The following is a 20,073-nucleotide window of genomic DNA, read 5'->3' as shown; positions in this document are numbered from 1 at the left end:
GCACGTGTAAGTGTGAGCTGTGTGCTGGAGCCCGCATGCTGTCTTTGCACCGAGTTGGCAGCAGGGCAGGCAGAAGCACTTTGAACACTGCCTCGATGTGCAGACTCCCGCTGCAGAGCTGATCCACCCTTTGCAACGTGCAGCTGCTGCTGATTCACTCCTGAACTCTGCAGTGAGATAGGAGGGATGAGCAGATGGAAATGCAGGGAAGGAAATTTGCAATCTGGAGTAATCATGGATCTTAATAGCTCCTTGCACAACACTGCGTCCACCCCCGGGTTGGGATGAGTCTGCTTCCCATCGCTTGGAGACGGTAGGCAGAGCAGCAGTGCAGCACTGCGGAGCCCAGCACTGCGAGGATGCCAGAGGGACGGGAGGTGACAGTGTGCCACCCTTCCGGGGTCCCGCCATCCGAGGGGGGATGCTTGGGCAGTAAGGGGCTGTGTGTCTGTGGCAGCTGCCCTGGCATCCCTGGTGGGTGCTTGCCCAGCCTCTCTGAATTAGATCAACCTGAAGCAAGTGTCTGTGAAAGCACCGTAATATTCATACGGGGTGTGAAATATCGATACCTGTCCGCATAATTATGGTGTATGGTTGAAGGTACTTCCAGGAATAGATTTTGTACCGAAGGTATGTTTTTAGTGTGGATGCAAATTATGACTGCTGTTTTCTATTGGTGTCACCCATTACACTGTTTTCACCCATTTTTGCTTAGTGAAGGACTGAAAATATAAATTAATGTAACAGCCTGAGGAAGTTAGCTCTTACCCTTCTGTGCTGGTTTTCAACTTTTGTCTGAGAGGAAGAAGTGTCCAGAGGTTGCTCTTAAATGGTATTTTCTAAGTAGTCTGTAAAGCAGATCCTGGCTGCTTGTCTGTGAAATATTTTGAGAACATTAGTGGAAAGAGTTAAGGCCCCGAAAGGAACTCTCACTTTTGCAGAAGTGGGATTAACAGAAGTGGAGAGCTATCAGTCTCATGATGACGATGGTAATAATAGTAACAACAAGAACATTAATAATAATAATAATAAATAATCTGCCATAAGCAGGATTGTGGATGGTGTAGTGAATCATTGTAAGGGTTGCTGGGCTGGTTGTGGAGGACTCATCCCTCATGGTATTTTCTGCTCCTTTGTCTATAAACCTTGCAAGTCATCTAGGCGTTGCTGCTGGTGGCCTGAAATCTTGCTCCCTACCTCTCTGGCTTGGTGTACGAGGAGGAGGAGGAGAAGAGCAAAGCCGGAAAGCCTGTTGCCCATCCTGTAGATGGCCGAACGGTGGTCATCTGGAGGGTGAGCGTTGGGCAGGATCCAGGCAGGGAAGACGATACCATTTTATGGCATGGCGAGCCACCCTTTTGGTGTGCTCTAGGCCTCTCTGTCCAGCTGTGTGCCATGAGGCTTTACGAAGGGGGCATGGGTGGAGGGAAGAGCTTGGGGACATCTTACAAAGTTCTTCATTGCCCTCTAATGGCAAATTGTGGCAGGGGCATCAGGGTGTCCTCACCTTTGGAGACACTGGAGGTGTGTGTGGGGGGAATAACTAATCCAGAGGCCTAAGGTGAAAGTTGCGTGCTTTACCTCCAAAATACCAGTGCTGAGGTGTTTGTAGAACTCTCCCTTTCCCAATGGATCACCAAGCGGAGGCAGGTGCCAGCTGTTGGTGGAGGCTGGTGGCCAGCGTGGAGCTCACCGGGATGGCGGTGGGTTTCTCCAGCAGGCTGGTGGCCAGCGTGGAGCTCACTGGGATGGCGGTGGGTTTCTTCAGCAGGCTGGTGGCCAGCATGGAGCTCACCGGGATGGCGGTGGGTTTCTTCAGCAGGCTGGTGGCCAGCATGGAGCTCACCGGGATGGCGGTGGGTTTCTTCAGCAGGCTGGTGGCCAGCATGGAGCTCACCGGGATGGCGGTGGGTTTCTCCAGCAGGCTGGTGGCCAGCATGGAGCTCACCGGGATGGCGGTGGGTTTCTCCAGCAGCGTCCCAGCTGGGGGTCCTGTGCCACCCCTCAGCTTTGCTTCCAGGGGGCTCGGGCCCCTCTGTGCCCATGTTGGGGGTAATTTTACCTAAAGCTAGGCCATGTGGGGGGTGTTGGCAGGGCACTGCTTTCCGCTTTAGGGTTTATTTCAACTTGTGACTAAGGAGTGTGCAGATACGGGCCCCGCCGGGTACACAGCCCCAGATGAGAAGGTTGTGCTGTGCTGGTCTCCGAGCCCCCTGGTGCTCTGGGTGAAACCCAGCTCTGCTGAAGAGCCGGGTGGTTGCCCTGGGAGGAGAAGGCTGCCTGGGCACACTGCTTGTCAGCATTGTCGTGGAGCAGGAGCCCCAACACAGAAATGTGGTGGTGTGAGGTTAAGGCTGTCAAAATTAGGCAGCATTCAGGATAACCTGGAGAAGGACAACATCTGAAACAACAGGGGACCCTTGGACTGGTGTCCGCTTATATTTCAGTTCAACAAGCATTGACTTTAGTGGTTAGATCCTCCTCTAAACGAGGCGAAACCATTAATCACTAAGCTCTGTTTAAGAGGTCAGTGCACAACAGTATGTGCCACATGCCTTTTAAGCCAGGCTTGCTTCTGTGCCCCTTCCTCCCCTGCCACTGTTCCTCAAGCTCTGCAAAGGGAAGATGGCATGCAGCCTGCCCCGCCATCCCTCCATAAACCAGGTCTTGGGGAGAAGCAGGTTCTTGATATTGTTATTATTTTTGGGGTTTTTTTCTGAGATTGTGCACTACGGACTGCTTGAGAGCGTAACCGCACGAGCCGCAGCAGTCTGCGCCTGCTGCTTTAAAGTCCAGGGCACCAGGGAGCGCGGCAGATGCCTGCATGTCCTTTGGGCTGGGGATGGGAGTTACTTTAAAGGTGTTGGGGTGCGGGCAGCAGGGGTTGCGGGCAGACCTCCTGCCTGCTGCCCACGGGTCTCGGCAGATGGCTTGTGAAGCAGGGGACAGGCGGTGGCTGCTGGATGGGACTGAGCAAAGGTCAAGGTTTTGGGAGGATGCTGTGCTATTTGTTGTTTGACACCAATATCTCAGGTGAGCCCCAAACCTCTCCTCAGAAACGGGGTGAACAGACGGTGATTGCAAAGTGGCACCTCACGCTGCGTGTTACCATGTGGTGCCGTTGGCCCTTTTGCAGCAGAGAGCTGGATTTTTTTGCCAACACACAACAAAGCATTTCCCTTATCTTTGGACATGCTGCAGTAGCCATTTACACCTCTGCTTTGAGAACCTTTCCATAAAAAAAAATATGTTTTGAATACCAGTGAACCTCCCCTGTTGTTGGTAAAACACAGGCTGGAAAATCCAGTGGTTTACTGAACTCAGGAGCAGTTGAACAGTAGAGACGCTTACGGCTTCATTTCTCTTAACTTGCTGGTGCTGAGAGGTGGCTCACGGAAAATCAGGCAGGGAGTGATGGAGCAGTTGGAGATACAGGTGCAGGGCATGAGGGATCCAAGGCTTAGCGGTGTGAGGCTGGGCAGGGGTCAGCATCTCCAGCCTCGGAGGGACCATCTGCTGCTGTCACGCCTCAGGTCCCTTGCAGAAGTGCTGGTGACCTGGTTTGGCAGAAAATTAGTAGTGGTGGGAATGGATCCCTCTAGCCCCAAGTTTAGCAGAGAGATGAACGCTGCTGTCGTTTCTTTCCATGGTAAGACACAGAAAGTGGCATCCTGTTCTGCTGGTGGGCTGGCTGGCTTGCTGGGGCCGCCTCCAGGTCTGTGTGGGATGGGGCCAGGTGGTGGAAATGCACACCACGTTTGTGTTGTGTTTGTGGCTCGGGAATGAGAAGATGCTGGCCTCCAGTCCTGTTTTGTCTACCTCCTTTCACCAGCATTCACCATGCGTGTGCTTTATGCACTCCTTGCAGTTACTGCCTGCCCACTGGGGCTTCTGACATGCCTGGGTACAAGCTGGATGCACTGTGTGCTTACCTAACATATATGAATCCTAAGAATGAAACAAGTTAGCGAGGGTAATAATAATAATAATAATAACATATGTCACTAATGCAGAAAATGTCCTGAATGTTTTTGAAAGCAAAGTATCTCTGGAAAAGCCACAATTTCCTGGTTACGGAATTAATACGTTTTCCAGATTGGAGTGAACAAGAGATGTGTTGAGTTCTTTGTAGGATCACATGGAAGAGGAAATGCAGAAATCTGGCAGTTCTTGGCTGCTGAAGTAAAGCCCCCCAGCCCCCTTGGTTTTGGTATCCATTAGAAAAGAAAGTGCTAATTTCAGAGACTGCTGGTAAGAGAAGCACAGAGATAGTGTCGTGCTCCCCTGTCCAAGCTTTTTCCCTGAATTCTCATAATTTATTACGCTGAAGGGAGGTGCTGGGGACCAGGTCATCTCACCGCTCTCGCATGCCACTGCCCTGGTCTCCTTGCATGTGCTTCTCTGCGTCACTCCTCAGCATTTTTTCAAGTAAGAAAGAGACTTTTATCATTGGGAAATTAAGTTAGTTTGCTTTCTAGGTGGCTGACAAAGGCAGGGTTGAGTTATTGCTGGTCTGTGCCTTTCTCCTTTTAGGGCTGTAGATAGTGTTGGTGCTTCTGTAAGTCATGTAGTGGAGATAAAATAGGTTTCATTGGGATTTACTAACTTTGTTGTGTCTGGATGGCCCAGTCCTGGGACGACTAGGAGGGGAAGCCACCATGTCCCAATTGTGATGTCACCAACTGGCTTATGGTTTTTGCTCAGCAAAGTTTGGAGGCTCAGATACAAATTTTAAACTCTTATGTGTGTGTGGTAAAAATCCCCAACTTCCTTGTTCAAATAGCATTAACCTTGCCATATAAATTCATATTTTGAAAGCAGATTTGGCCAGTGAACAACTGGGAATTGCCAAAAATGGAGAGGAGGAGCAGACAGGAAGAAGCAATGTTTTTTAACTCGTTATTTACGGTATCTAAGGCAAGTGGATTATGCGTGAACAGCTGTGCCTTGCCATTAACTGGGAAGCATCTTTGTCTCTACAGGGCAGTAAATGCTCTCGCGAAGGTGCAGAGGACCTTGAGAAGGGTGCCGGGCTGGCCACCCTGCACAGGCGCTCGCAGCGCTCGTGGCAAGCAAAGGAACCAGCTGCAGCCATGCCGGGCTGGCCAGTGCTGTGCCTTCCACCCTGCGGGAGCCCTGACCGGGGCTGTGGGAGGATGATAGCCGCAAGCAGGCGATCAGGGTGTCCCGGAGGTGTTGGCGAGCCTCGGGCTGCCGCTGCTGCACAGCACTGAGCCCTGGATCCCGCAGCTTGCGACACATCAGCCTCTAACACGAACCAGTCCAAGCAGGATGAACTGAGACAGTAATCATAGCCAGGAAAGGGCAATTTTAAAGGCTAATCCCTCATGGCTTTCCAAGGCAGAGAAAACACTTTAAGGGGCTATAAAAATGTTTCCAGGACTAGTAGATGTTTACCACAAGTGGTTCTTGGTCACTGCTTAGAGAAGAGCATTGCTGGTATCTCCTGTTCATGGATAATGTTTTTAAATTCCTTCAACCCAAATAATTCCACTAGACAGTAATGAGCAGCATATTTTTTAATGAAGTTGCTGTAGAGATTATTACATAAATACATAATTACAGCTAGGTTTTAAGAAAACAAACAAAACCGTAAGAATATCTGCATCGCAGACTACTAAATGTGCTCACTGAGTCTCTTTAAGCATTTTATTTTGAAGACTCAAGACACTAAAACTGGCAGTTAGGAAAAGCTCCTGTCACTTTAGCAGATGATGGCTGATAAGCTAGTAAGAGAAATAAATCCATAAGAGTAAAATAGCTTCTCTGGAAGATTAAGCTAAACACAGCAGAGCTACGGTCGCATGAAAGAACCCCTGAAAAGGGGAGGAATAAATAGGAGAGCTAATGCGGAGCCTCGTTAGCCTGGGACCGTGCCGTCAGGAGGAGCAGGCTGCTCGGGGCTGCTCTCACGTTGCCCGCTGCTCTTCACCAGCGACCTTCAGCTTGGTGCTCCGCCACTTCGCGCCATCCCTTGAGATGCAAAAACTGATGTTTGGACATGGTTCTCAAGTGGCACAGTGGAAACACTTCTGCCTCCATGGTTTTTTGTAGAGGAAGATGGGGTTATTCAAACGCTGTAATGTCTCTGGAGCTGATCTAAAACTGTTGAGGGGGAAACTGAGAAGCGGTGGTGGTCTCCGAGGCTCAGATACCTCGGTAACTCTTTACTAGTCTACAGTGGGCCAGATTCTCATTTACAGCAGAGTGCTTTTTTGTCTGTCTTCCAGCATAAAGATTTTTTTAAATGGGTTAATGGATGGAAATTACTTCTAAATAACTTATACTTATGCCCACTGTAAAGCCCCAGTATCCTGAGGGGGCCGTAAGCCTGACTGAGAAACTGGCCTAACGGTGTCCTGTAAAAAGTGCAAAAATTAAGCAAGCAGTTAGGGTACCTTCGATACTGACATTCTTGTGACTGATTTATGTGTCTGTATTTTTTAATTTTTCTATTTCCTTTAAAGCCCCTGTCAATACTTGTGGGTGTTCCTGCTCCCATTTTCCAGAGATTTGGATGCTAGGCCTGAACGTTGCGCACCTCTTGGGATGCGACAGGTGGTTTCTGCTTGTGCCGGCGGAGCTGGGTGATGGAGCCCTGGCACATTGTTCCCAAACCCGTCCGTCGCCCCATGCATCTGCCTTGTGCAGCTGTCTTTCCCAGCGTACCAGCAGCAGTTCCAGTTAGCAGCAGATTTAACTACAGGGGCATGAAAGGGACTGTCAGACCCACGGGGGCCAGCGGAGGTGAGATGGTTCCAAGCATCTGTGGCTGCAGAGCTGAGAGGTGGCCATGGCAGTGGGCACGGTGCTGGGGGGGCTGGGGTGGGACAGGCACCGCTGCTGTCGCTGTGGCCAGAGAGCAGCTGGCAGCAAAGACCTTTGCATTTTCTGAGCTGGCTTTTAGCTAAAAAGGAAATGCCAATTCCAGGACTGTGTTTGGCCCATAAATGTGAAGGTGCATGGAAAAAATATCCGGTTGTAAAAGAGGAAAGAAACGTCTGCTCTCTGTCTTACAGAGCTCTCGCCCGGGGCTGATGCACCACAGACTTTTTAGTTCATTTTTTCCTGCTGACCATGATGAATTACTTTTTTTACAGCAAGCACAAGATAATAACAGGAACAACTTTTGGTGCTCCGCAGACAGTACATTCTGGTAACTGGGCAGCGGTGTCCTGTTCATTATGAAATAACTTTCAGATAATGTAGTCAAAATTGCATCCTGACCTAATAAAGGGAGGTTTCACATATCAGTTATAAAATGCAAAATTTCAGGAGGAAATTGTTATGAGATCTTTCCTCAAGGGAAAGGGTAGAATAGTTTAAAATTCTTCCAAGATACAAATAGTATCAGAACTTTTGGTAATGCTCTTAACAGGTTTGGACACAGCGTGCTCCTCGCAGAACAACTCGTGTTTCACAGCAGCTTTTGTAGGATAAATTTCAAGCTGGCCATGCAACTGGTAAAGCAAGCAAAAACCACGCAGCTCTCAGAGTACAAGCAGACCTTGTACTTGTCATCAGAATCTTGAATTCAGTTTTGAATGTGGTTGATGCTGGATTGCAGATCAAGTGTCTGCTGTAAGGTTAGTGTTGGGAAGCCTTCGGTGAGAAATGAGTCTCAGAGGCAGGTAGGAATTTCTTGGCACTGGACTAGCAGCAGGTGAGTGAGATGGGGAAGGGAAATCAGGCACGCTGCTGGTGTATGAGGTAAAGCAGGAAAGCAGGCACGGGTAATGAAATGTTTTACATGGGTAAAGCCCACAATTGCAGGCAACTTGCCTTCCTCTGTGTCCTGAGGTTGATCAGAGTCCAAATTTGGTCCATAATTTCCCTGGTAAGTGGAATGGTGGCCTCGGTGGCATTTGTTGGCTCACTTCCCACCATGCTGGAGATCCCTTAGCTCAGCCCTTGTGTGACAAGGGTGTGGAAGGAAACCCCCGAATTTCTGGGGGCTGTGGGTGCGTGGGACGAGCTCAGCCACTGCCGTGCTCCCCATGCAAGTGGTGCTGGCAGAAATGGTGCGGGGAGCTGATCCCAAGGCACGATGAGTGTGACAGTGCTCAAGCACTGTGTTGACGTAGGAAGCAGGATGCTGCTGTGATTGAGTGTATTTACGTAGAATGAACGAGCCCTCCTGTGTGGTGGCTGGGTAGGGCTGGTGATGAAGTCTGTGTCGTTACTGCCAGGAGAGCTGGCCAGTCTGGTGCATGCTGTGCCCTGGAAATGGGAACCTACAGTAAGGGTTGGGCGAGGAGCTGGTGAGCCACTTACAAAGGCAATCCAGTTTAATATCAGGGAGTTAAAATATTGCTTGTTTATTGCTAACATACTCCTCTTGCATTCGATTTTCTGGAATCTGAACAGTGAAAGGTTGAGACTTCTGCCATGACTAGACCTCACAGGGTGTTTGTAGGCTTGTTCCAAGTGATAAAAAAGGTGTCTTGGCTTTTGCAGTGATGGCTTTCAATCAAACAGAGACACATGTCTGCTCTTCTAACGCTTATCTTTCAGTACTCCTGGCTAGCAGAACCCTGTTATTTCAGATGTGTGTGTTTATGTGTATAACTGAAGTTCAGAAATGTCATTGAATGTGTAAGGTATGTTTTTATGCATCCTATATAAATACAGAATTTCAGACTATCAAGATGCATGTAAATATATTTTATTTGCATGCATATTGTATATGCAAAAATTATATACTTACGAATGTTGTAAGTACATACAAAACTATATTATAAATATATACTGTTTAAATATGTATGCGTTGCATGCATTTTATATATATAGTAAGTAAATAGAGCAGATGGTATAAAATGGCTGATGTTTATTCTTGTCTCCTTTGCAGGAAAGGTTTCAAGTGAAGAATCCTCCACATACATACATCCAGAAGTTGAAGGGCTATCTGGACCCAGCTGTAACCAGGAAGGTGAGGAGTGTCCTGTTTCCTCTCGCCCATCCCTCGTTCCTTGGCGAGGATGGTCCTGGGATCTGAGTTCCTTCCTGCCTTTGTGTAAAAGGCCACATAAAAGTCTCTGAGAAGAATCTCGGAGATATAACAAACGGCAGAGAGGAGCAAAGAGAAATTGGACAGATGCTGCAGTTTTTGCAGCTAAGAAAGGAGAACAGATGTTGCAAAGAAAAGGACCATCTGACACAAACCAACTTGTTTTAATAACTTTAGCATTAGTAAACAGTCTGACAAATTACCACTGAGCTGTACTCTAGGTCTGACTTTTCATGTGGGCAGTGCTGGTGGTGAATAAAAGCTCTGTGGAACGGCCCTTTTCTCACCCGTCTGAAGGGGATGTTGAAGTTTCGAGTCCTTTTCTCTGGGCTTGTGTGTGACAGAAGCTCAGCACAGCTGGCACGGCTCACGTATCGCTTGCAGTCTCATCTGAAGTTTCAGGTCTGTGAAGTAAAGATGTAACCTGGGGTGTATTTACATGGCAGAGCTTCATCCATACTTCCACATATTCTTTTGTCGAAAACAGTTTGATGATCACTCCTGAAAGATTCAGGCACTTTACTTGGCCTTTCATGTGAACTCCGTGCATCCCTGAATGTGGCTTCTGTGCTGGGATCTGTTTGTGGCTGGTTCTGATATCTCTGCACCGCTGTCAGGGGCTTAGTGATAGCCTCCAGGATTTTAGAATAACAGTAAACCTACATCCCATTTAGAGGACCATCGCTGAACCTTTGGTATTTAACCGCCTTGGATATCAGCGTATATCCTGTGTTGATAGTTGTAATAGCCTTTAAAAAAACCCTAAAACCCTCCAAAAAGGCAGCGAGAGCATAGCAGATCCTGCCATTGACTGCCTCTGCCTCGTCCTCAACAATTGCTGCTTTGTGTTGCCATACAATGAGCTGAGGTTGGTGCCCTGCGGTAAAATGCATACATATCCTGGGAGTGGGCTTCCAGGCTGGGGCACCTCCGGCCCCGCAGAAGGTGAGGGGCAAACACTGGGTACCCTGTGCCTGCCGCGTGCCGGCGCTCGCTCCTGTCTTCAAGGCTGCAGTAATGTCTTCTGACAGTGCTTCTCTTGTTGGGGGCTCTGACAAGGGATAGGAAACCATTTAGTAGGAAACCTTTAAATTTGCCTGTAGCTGATTATAGTTTTTTGGTTTTCTTTTTTTTCAAAAAATGGTGAACAGGGTCTTTGTGTTTTTTCTCCTGAAGGGTTTTTGAAATGCGTTTAGTGTTTGGCTTTGCTCTGCGGTTGCTCCGTGGGCACACATTGAAGCCTTTCTTATCCTAATACCACTATGAGTCCCATGACAAATGACAAAACCAAAGGAGCCTAAAAATAACTCCATTGAGTTCCTCTCTTTTGTTGCGTTATTCTGTATCACCAGCAGCCTTTCCTCAGCCTGGGCTGTGAGGTGGAAAGATTTATGCATGGGCTCTGCATGGCCGTGTGGTGTCACGGGGAGAGCTGTTCTTACCGGGATTATTGCTGTAGCTGAGGTGGTGTCAGCGTTTTGGCTGATGGTCCCCGGCACGGCCAAGAGAGTGTGGCTCTAAACGCTGCTGCAACATGCATGTTTCAGCTTGTCATGGGGGTTGCAATGGCTCATCCCGAGAAAACAGTTGCTTTTCATCTGAGCTGAATTTTGAAATGGGAAAATGGAAGTGTTGACATGACACATTTTTAAAGGCATGGCAGTTGGGTGGCTGCTAGAGCCTGGTGCAGCGGGGAGCCGGTTCATAGCTCTCTGCCGTGGCTGCAGAGAGCAGCCTGCCCTTGGTGGGCACGGCAGCCCCGTGTGGGGCACCTGGCAGACTCCTGCCTGTTTCTGCCCTGCCCTCCCACCCCAGTCCCCTGTCTCCCTCTTGCTGCTTGAATATTTTACCTTTACCTCTAGAGAGGTAAGTTTTTATATTGTGTAAACTCTCTCGGGAGAGAAGGCGCTGTGATTTTGTACTCTGAGCTAATTGATGGAGCTCCAGAGAAGCTGTATGTCTGTTCCCAACTAGCTAGTTCAAAGTGGAAATTCGTAGTGCCTTGTGTCTACTAGGACTTTACAGTGAGGCATCTATTTCAGTCTCCCAGAGGCTTTCTGAGCTGGGATTTAGTCTTAGCTCAAGTAAGCCAGTGGTGCTGACTAGCACGCGATGAAACCCTGGTGAAAAGGGTAGCTCTAATTTTCACGTAGGTCAGCAAGGCAAGGTAAATCCTATCCTTTCCTCATCTTCACCTCAATAAATTAACTCGTGAGCATCATTAACTGCCAAGTAGTCCCCTTGGTTTTACTGTGGGTTTATTGTGGTGCACTGAGAACAACCCCTTTTTTCCCTAGTGTTCAGAGCACGGTCCTACTTGCAGCAGTGTGGCTTGTGTCCCAAGCATGTGTGAGCCCCTTCCAAACACATCAGGTCTGTGTGTGATAACTGGTGACCAGCCCAGTTAAGTACTGCAATTCCAGGATGGTCATCATTGTCCATCCACTTCTTTTACCTTGTTTACAAAGGAGGAGTTACCAAAACAACTGCTCCAGAAGAGTTTATCCGTCTGTTTTAGTCCATTTCCATGGGCAGGGGCACCAGGCAGGCTTTCCTGGCTGGGAGAGGCAGCGGCACTGCTGGCTCACTCCCTCGGCACACCGAAGGTGATGGAGAGGAGCTGCTTGACTCAACTCATGACGAGTCAGCGTGCATTTAGAGGTCTTCTGCCGTGCCCCGTGCCTGTTTTGAGCCATGCAGTGCGGCTCTTGCTGCGTTCCACTCAGGTCTTGCCAGGTTGCACTTTCTCCTCCCCTGTGGAGATGGCACAAAACCTCACCTCCTTTCCACGGCAGTGTTTTACTTCTGCCATTTTATGGCCTTTTCCCAGCATCTAATTTTGCAGATACATGTTAGCATGCACAAATTATTAAAGCATGCAGATGGCAGCACATGTGTTTCCCTATTGGCTCACACCCACAGATTTGCTAATTAGACAGAAATTGTGGCAGGTATTTTGGTATGGCTGTAAAGTCACAAAAGCAAGATTAGAGCACCAGCCTGAGACTGAAGCCCAAATGCTGTAGTTTTCAATGGAGAGTTTGATACTAAAACAAAGCTTGTATTGTAAAGAAATGTTTATTTATCTACAGGCTTTTAATTTTCTTAATCCTGGAAAACTCAAAAATGTGCATGGGAGCAGAAGTTATTTTTCTGCGCTTGTTTTTGTTGACTGCTGGACTGTTGTGGCATTCCTCAGGATTTAGAGGGGTTCTCATTTTACCTTAATGTTTTATTTATTCAGTCAGCGCTGTGTGAGATGATATTTTTAAGGCATCACATGAGTCTAATTGTTATTTTTGCCTGCTCCCTCAATTACAGAAATTCAGAAGACGAGTCCAAGAGTCTACTCAAGTACTCCGAGAACTGGAAATTTCTTTAAGAACAAATCACATTGGGTAAGAATTTTTGATGTTTTCTAGTCTAAGATATTTTTTTTTACATCTACTGATGGATGTCTTTGAGAAAATATCTCTTTGCATGTCAAGCAGTGATACCACTTGATTGATTGTTAAAGCCTGAAGGGCTTAGTTAAGGGATAGCTGGGCATCTCAGGAGAATAATTCAGCTTTAATCCTTCCGTGATAGGGTTCATCCACATTTCTGTGAAGGCTGCAAAAAAATTGCAGTCAGCTTCTGCTTCACCCTAAGTCAGTCAAAGCAGGAGTGAGCATGATTGTGTCTAGAATAATAATAGCATTGCAGCTATAAATGCATATATAAAAAAACTCCCATGCTGTTTTATAGCTTTAACATGATGCAGTGCATCATGTGAGTAATGGTACCAGGATTTTACTTTCACAATGCAGAAAATTCCTCTCAAATAGTAAAAGAATCGCCAGATACTTAGTTTTTTATCGAACGTGCTGTTCCCACCTGCGTTTCCACCGGTCTCGCCTCCCTGCCTTGGGTCTTGGGCCCAGAAGGCAGTTCAGCACTGGTGCATCAGCCAGGAAGGTTTCTTCAGCATTTGGTTTCATGATCACACACTGCGTCCAGCTCAGTTACAGTGATTTTACAGGATGTTGCTTTTATTTTGAGGTAAACGAGGGTGTTTTAAACAGTGGGAGGAACAGCTGTACTCTCCCGGTGGGAGCTGGCTGCCCAGCACGGCCTGCATGATGGCAGGGCACCCTCCCGCAAGCTGCATCGGTGCAAGTACTTAACAACAAACTTCTCCCACACCCCTGCTATATTTTGTCTCATTTTCCAACACAAAGGATTCCTCACCAGAGACTGAGGGCATCTGAAGTGTGACGTTCTGCAGATTTATGGTGGCTCGTGGGTGTGCAGAAGGAACCGTAATGCTGCACCAGATAAATAAAAGAGGCTGACAAGACCAGTGTTTGTTTATTTGGTTCACTTAGCTGAAAGATGTGTTTCGAAATGTGTTTTATAAAAATACCAGGCTGTTTATTTTAGCAGGTAAACCGTGAAATATTTCAGGCCTGAAGACTAGAATCACTTGGAGGGAATGAATTCCCGGTCTGCTGAGACCGGGGATCCGTAGCTGCGTGGCCCTGGAGGCAGAGCTCCCTGCCCAGCTCCCCGCTCCATCCAGGGGCACCTAACCCACCCCGGGGGGCTCGGCTGCCCCGGCTGGGGTTCGGAGGAGAGCGTAGCTGGGGCTGTGCTCGGGCTCCTTGCTCACCTGGGTTTGCCCCCAGATAGCTGGATTTTCAAACTTGGCATTTTTGAGTTTCTGAAAGCTTTGGAAGATAACAGACTTTTCTGAACTGCAGATTATTTTGCATAACTCTCGGGAGCCAAAATTCACAGTAAAAGGTTAATGCCTTTTAAAAAGAGAAGGCCATATTACTGTGTATGTCCCGGATGGCAGATGACTCTTTCGCTGGTGTGCTGTCTAGATGCTTTTAAAGACTGCTGCTGATCAGGATGTGATAAAAGATAAACCAGGTCCCTGTGACTCCTGCGTTCAAAGGCAGCTGTAACCCCTGCTTGGTGGTTTGCACAGCAGCGTGTGCCAGAGGGGAGGTGAGCCTGGGTGTCCAGTGAAGCCAGGCGGCAGCTGAGCTCCCCAGTGCATCTGTGGCCCTCTTGCAGCAAGAAGAGGAAAGTGGGGAAGGCACTTGCCAACTCTGGAGCTCCATACTTAGAAAAGCAAGTATCTAGTTGTTTCTGAGCAATGCAGAGCGTGCATATTTTTATGCTTCCCCGCCCCCCGCCATCACAGTGCTGCAAAAAAGCTCATTTCAGTACATGTGTAAAGTCCTCTAAAGGACTGTTTTAAATGTCTCTAAATAATAAAGGGCATTTTAAAAAAGTTCTCTTTTCCTGACAAAGCACAGTTTTGCTGCAGTGCTGCCTTTCCCACGCTGGATCGATCTCTAGTTTATCTGACAAGAATTCCAGTAACTGTGCACAGCCCACGAAATGCTCTGATGTCTAATGATTTTTCTAACAGATGGGTCAGGGAGTTCCTGAATGAAGAAAACAAAGGCCTGGATGTGCTGGTGGAGTACTTGTCGTTTGCACAGTATGCGGTCACGTAAGTAAGACATGCCTGGTCCTCTCTGGGCTTGCGAGGCCGAGCAAGAATCCTGCCACCTCTGCAGAGCAGGAGGGGGAGATGCCAGGGCAGATGCTCGGCTTTTCCTGCAGCAGAGCTTTCCTGCTAGCAGCTTGGTGCAGAACTATGCGTGTACCTTAGAGCAGAGGAGATACTAAAGTCCAAAACTATTGCATTGTAACATTTTTCGGAGGAAGAAAAGCCTAAGTTTAAGCCTTGAGATTATTTATCTCTAAGACTGTACTGACATGATTTTGGCTTTGGCCACTGACCATCTTAGGGGTACAGTGCAAAAAGCATTCCACAAATATCTGGAAGCATGCAGGCTTGCTTAGAAATAGGTTTGCAATAGTGACTAATGCCCTACCCTGAGGCATTATAATACTGCCTACCCTGTTCAAAGCAACTTCCGTACACAAACCACTTCTCACAAGGCTCCTGGCAAGCAACGTTGTTGGCATCCCATGCAGTACATGCACTGCGAGACAACAGTAGGAATTTCGAGGTGATTCTGTGTGTTGCGAAGCTACAAAACAAAGTTTTTCAATTCTTGACATGGGGTTAGTTGGAAATCAGATTTAGTCATTTAGGTAATAAATCATTAAATGTATTTTATTAAAATAAATCAGGAGAAACCCCCAGCTTTCATTAGTAGTTATATCACACAATTTGATGTAGATGCCCAGCTGAGGATCTGGTTTCGTACATCCACTGGCTTTCATTCAAGATATTGTAGCAGTAGATGTTTGTATATGTGTATATGAAAAGAAGGGGTAGGTTAAGAGTAGTGCTGTAATTAGGAAGCCAAGCTGAGTGGAGTTGAGATTCTATTTTTAGAAAAGGTGCCATCAGATGTATATATGTCATTACACAGAAAAAAGATTTTTGGTGACGTTGCAGTAAAATTAATGAAGGAAAATTGTATGGTTTAAAATGTTAGTAATGCTGGAAAAAACTGCACAGCAAAGGGAAGTGTTTGTACAAAGACTTTCTTCCTAAAATTATACAAATGTACGCAAGTTAACTTGCTGGGTTTTTCCCCTCTCTGACATGGTAAACATGAGTAATAACCTCAAAAGCTGTAAAGGGAACAAGCAATTTTGCTTGAAATAGCAGTACGATGGGCAACGAGTCAGAAATTAAAAGAAAATCTGTAACGATCATGGAAATATATTACATACGCTGGGAGACTGATGGGGGCCAACGAGGAGGTGCAAATACTTGGTCACGTATTGATGGAGGAAACTGAATTAGTACTTGCAACACACTGATGAGTTGAAATAAAATGGAGCCAGCTTTAAGCATCCCCACGCTTTCCTTCAAGGCAGGGCAAAGTGGCCAATGTATTTATTTTACACTGAAGTAGAATGCTTAGCTGTTTGGTCCTTCTGAGCTGGTATGCTTGTGTGGTTTGCTGCTGCCTTTGCCCAGGTCTGGATTTGCTGCGCTGTGCGTTTGCTGCTGGCGCTGAGCGAAGGGAGGTTAGCCTGCCTTGCTTTCTTCCTTTCTTTTTGTAATCTTTTGTGACCTACTAAAATCTGCAGGTGTTGGACAGGAAGGAAGATGCTCTGTGTATCTTTTCTGTCTAACCCAGCATTGGAATTTCTATTTTTTTTTCCAGATTTGACTTTGAAAGTTTGGAGAACAATGTGGAAAACTCGATGGATAAGTCCAAACCTTGGAGCAGATCTATTGAGGACCTGCACAGAGGCAGTAATTTACCCTCACCAGTTGGCAACAGCATTTCCCGCTCTGGCAGACACTCGACTTTACGGTAAGGTGCTTAATCGGGCAGTGGGCGACCTGCAAACAGCGAGTGCCCCAGTGAGAAGAGTCAGTCTGGTTTTCCAATTAGGATGTTTTTCATCTTCCCTCTTTTCACAGTGTAGGCTTGGCATATGCAGGAGATGTGTCATTGTACTGATGGTTTTGAGGTGGAAAGAAACACTCAGCTAGTAATGTGGGGCAGCGTTACACAGCAGTTGAGGAAGAGACAAGAATAACTCTGCCTCCCTTTCCAATGGCAGAGTGATCTAAGGATGCGTGATACGTTTCCATCAGGTACAATGTAGCTTGCACAGAGGAAGCAGTACCTCTTCTCCAAAACCTCTCTCAAGGTTTCCATGGCCCCAGCCAGCCTGGGGCTCCGATCTGGTGTCTCGTCCAAAAAGCTCTCTTCTAACAGCACATTCCTTCCATGCTGCTGTGAACAAGATATATATATATTTTTTTTTTTTTTGAAAGGCCACTTCCATTCTTCAAACCTGCTGTTAATTCCAGCACCACCCTAGGCTTGACTATGAAGTATCTCTTTCCAAATACTGGGATTTTTTTATATATGTTTTTTTTTTTAGTTTGTGGAAAAGGCAGGATCACTTCCCAGGACTGAATGGCTGTCAGCTCTGTAACATTCCTTTGATGTTTTGCTATTCTAAAACATACTGAACACTAGCTTCAGACTAGCAGTCCCATTACCCAGGGGCGCAGCTCAGCATTTCAAATGCTTTTTGACTTTTTTGGGGAGCTTTTATGGAGTTTTGTTACATCATACTGTGAGCATAGAAGAGTCCAAAAAAGGTGCAGCCAGTGAGGACCTGCAGCTTTTTCCCACGTCTTCCAGCAAAGGTTCAGCATTGGTTTGCCAGTCAATGGTAATGTTGGCTCTTCACTGATGTTGAGTGCCTTCCACCTACAGCTGGTAGTGGATGTGGTACCTGGGAGACGTAGTACACAGATGCCAGGCAGTGGAGAGGAAGAGTCAGACACACAGTTCTGGTAAAGAAATACAAGCTGTGGAGTGCAACAAAATCACTTGGCCAGTTGATTTTTAAACTTTTGAATGTTGCAAAGGTGTTCTTAGTTGTTTTGGTTTTCTTTGATTACTGTGACAGAGAAATGGTAGAGTCTTGTGCTTGCAGGAGGATGTCTTACTCTGCTCTGTCTTTGGGAAGCATGCTTGTGATTAGTCACACTAGAAGTACGTAAGTCAGGTATACATTACATGTCTCTTACATTTTTTTCTCTTCATTTCCTTCCATCCTTTTTCACATCCCTCTTTATTCCTTACCTTTTTTTATTTTCCATTTCAACGTCCCCTTCCTTGCATCCTTCATTCCCCTCCCTCTTTCAAACGCTCTTTTCCAATTCTCTCTCTCGCATCCTTCCCTCCTCTGCTCTCATCTGCCTTTCGCATACCATCAGATCGGTTTCTCTGCCTGAGCAACTTCAGTTCAAACGCTGCCAGAGCTGCTTTTCAGCCAACTGCCTCTGGAGCAGCTTCACTTTGTGCTCTGCTGATGAGGCTTCGAGCCGGAAAATCTCGTAAGTCCCAGGTGCAAGGTTACACGCAGCACGCGCTATGCGGGGCATGGGAGCTGCGTGGCTAGCACTGTTCCCCATGCCTTATAATCTGGTAACCCTGCGTCTTGGTAAAGCAGCCACCTGAGCATCAGGGGCAGGTTTCAGTCTCCAAGATGCGTGGTTATCACATTATAACTTCAAAGCGTAGTTTGCTTCCGTAGAGTGGGATTTTCTAAAAGAAAATAAGATGTGTTTCACTTTGAAACAAGGTACTAGTTTTCTTTATCATATTGCAAATAATATTATTAGTTTCAGACCTAAGACATGGAGCCCTTAGTCGTTGGCTGTGTTATCCCATCTTTTTTATTATAAATAGAGGCTTCGCTCATATGCAAAACTGGCACAGAAGTGTAACCTAGCACAGCGTTTGTCAGCCAAGTCGTCCCCTCCTGCCCGCAGAGCCGTCTGTGTGCTGGGGCAGCTTGGGCAGAAACTGTCCAACACATGTTGAACTAGCATCTTTAGGTTGTGTTTCTTGGGAAAAAAAAAAAATAAAAAATCTGTGTTTTAAAATCTATTTTTTCAATAGCTGGGGGACTGTGTGTTTTAAAAAAAAGTAAAACCTAAAGGTAGGTGGGAAGTTTTTAAGAGTTTTTTCCTGTAATTAGCAAACACTAGTTAACTGAAGCAGAAGCTTTTCTTGAGAACAGGCTGGGCCCTCGTCAGACGAGGAGGGTTTGCAGGAGGGCATTTCTGGGCAAAACCAGGAGGTTTCTGCCACGGGGCTGGGTAGACGACGTGCCTGGGACATGCAGAGACCTGGGCCGTGTTTTCTTGAGTGTGGAAGCTCCTCTTCTGTCTTCGTTATGAAAACATTCAAATGGAGAGGAAGGAAGAAGCGGTCCTCCCTCTTGGATGAAAAATAGAAGGCTGACAATCTTAACAGGGTAATTTAAAATGCAGGAGCTGGACTCATCCCTGCAATGCCATAGCAGTATGAAAAATGAGAACAGATTTGGCCTGGATTCCTTTTAATTAAAACAGCAAGAAGGTTTGGGGAGACAGTGTTTCGTGCCAGCTTTGACACCGTTTTTGCTCGCTGTTGGTACGTACAGGCGTACAGCAGTGTTGGGGCACCCGTTCTCCTGCCTGTCCTCGGGGTTCAACAACAGCAAAACCTGCTGTAGCCCTCAGAACCCTGTATGGTGGCAGCTGACGTGTGCTGTGCACATTTAATTATAGCAAGAGGAAGAGGAGATAAGCACAAAGCAACACTAGGAAGTACTGGAGGGTTATACCCCTTGTGCACTTGCAAATGATGCGACTGTTGTCGTGAGCAGCTCCCTTGCAGCAGCCAGGGCGAGCTGGCTGCGGTGTGAGCTCGCCCAGCGGTGACGTGGGCATGGAGGCTTTCTGTCTCTTCGTCTACGTGGCTAAGGCTATCCATTTCTAATTGTGACTTTAACCGGCTTCCCGTAGCTCTTTTTAGTGGTGCTAAACCATGCCAATTCCCTGCTCTCTGGGTTTCCTTGGCAACTGAGGTTGTTGGTTTTTTTTAAGAAGAGGCACAGGGATTTGGGAAGCAAACACCAAAATGAGGGCAGGAAGATAAAAAGAGGGATGAACCTTTGGGGATTTTATTGCTGCTTTTTTGGGGGGGAGAAAGAGCATTACTTTCACGTGAGAGTTGTACTCTCCTGTCAGATAAATATTAATGCAGACTTTGTAATGTCCCAGCCCATTAGAAATTCCCTTTCTTCTGAGTCAAATACTTCAGTTTCTATGTGAACTGAACTGAGAAACTTCATTTCTTTCTTGAAAATCTGTGGAGTCCGTAATGAGAGAGGGATGCAGGCAAACATATCTTAATCCATAAATGGGCTTTGAATGCATTCAGCAATTGGACTCATGTTTGACACTGTTTTGCTGCAGTGATTTAATTTGGACTTTGCCATTAACGCTTTCACTGCTCAGGGGCCAGCTGACTTTGTTGTCGTAATTGCTAACTTAACAGCGCATATTTTTGAGCAGCCCATTGTCAAGTTTTGTGGTCCTCCTGGTTTCTCTCCCTGAAGCCCAGGATGGCAGACCTGGGAGAGGCGTTGGTCAGGCAGCGGTGTCCGTGGCAGCTGGGGGTGGCTCCAGCGTGGTGGGTGCCCGTTTCCACGTAGCCTGCTTGTGGTGGGGTGGGTGATTGTCCTGGTCGAACTGGGTG

The 20,073-nt window shown here is 47.0% G+C and overlaps 1 protein-coding gene across 11 annotated transcripts in view; it reads left to right on the top strand.

The window, feature by feature from the left end:
- Positions 1–20,073, top strand: part of FMNL2 (formin like 2) — a 152,839-nt gene that overhangs the window by 82,018 nt on the left and 50,748 nt on the right. For 6 of the 11 annotated variants that reach the window (XM_037397778.1, XM_037397774.1, XM_037397777.1 and 3 more), the window contains exons 3-7: positions 8,870–8,950; positions 12,350–12,426; positions 14,454–14,537; positions 16,180–16,332; positions 17,760–17,879. In XM_037397778.1, coding sequence (XP_037253675.1) covers positions 8,870–8,950; positions 12,350–12,426; positions 14,454–14,537; positions 16,180–16,332; positions 17,760–17,879 — 515 coding nt within the window. The remainder of the gene's footprint in view (positions 1–8,869; positions 8,951–12,349; positions 12,427–14,453; positions 14,538–16,179; positions 16,333–17,759; positions 17,880–20,073) is intronic. The other 5 variants (XM_037397784.1, XM_037397780.1, XM_037397781.1 and 2 more) reach the window with 1 other exon arrangement.

The sequence above is a fragment of the Falco rusticolus genome, chromosome 8 (assembly GCF_015220075.1).
Source record: "Falco rusticolus isolate bFalRus1 chromosome 8, bFalRus1.pri, whole genome shotgun sequence".
Classification (NCBI taxonomy): Eukaryota; Metazoa; Chordata; class Aves; order Falconiformes; family Falconidae; genus Falco; species Falco rusticolus.
The sequence above is the reverse complement of the archived record's forward strand: the minus strand, read 5'-3'. Positions and strand labels throughout refer to the sequence as shown.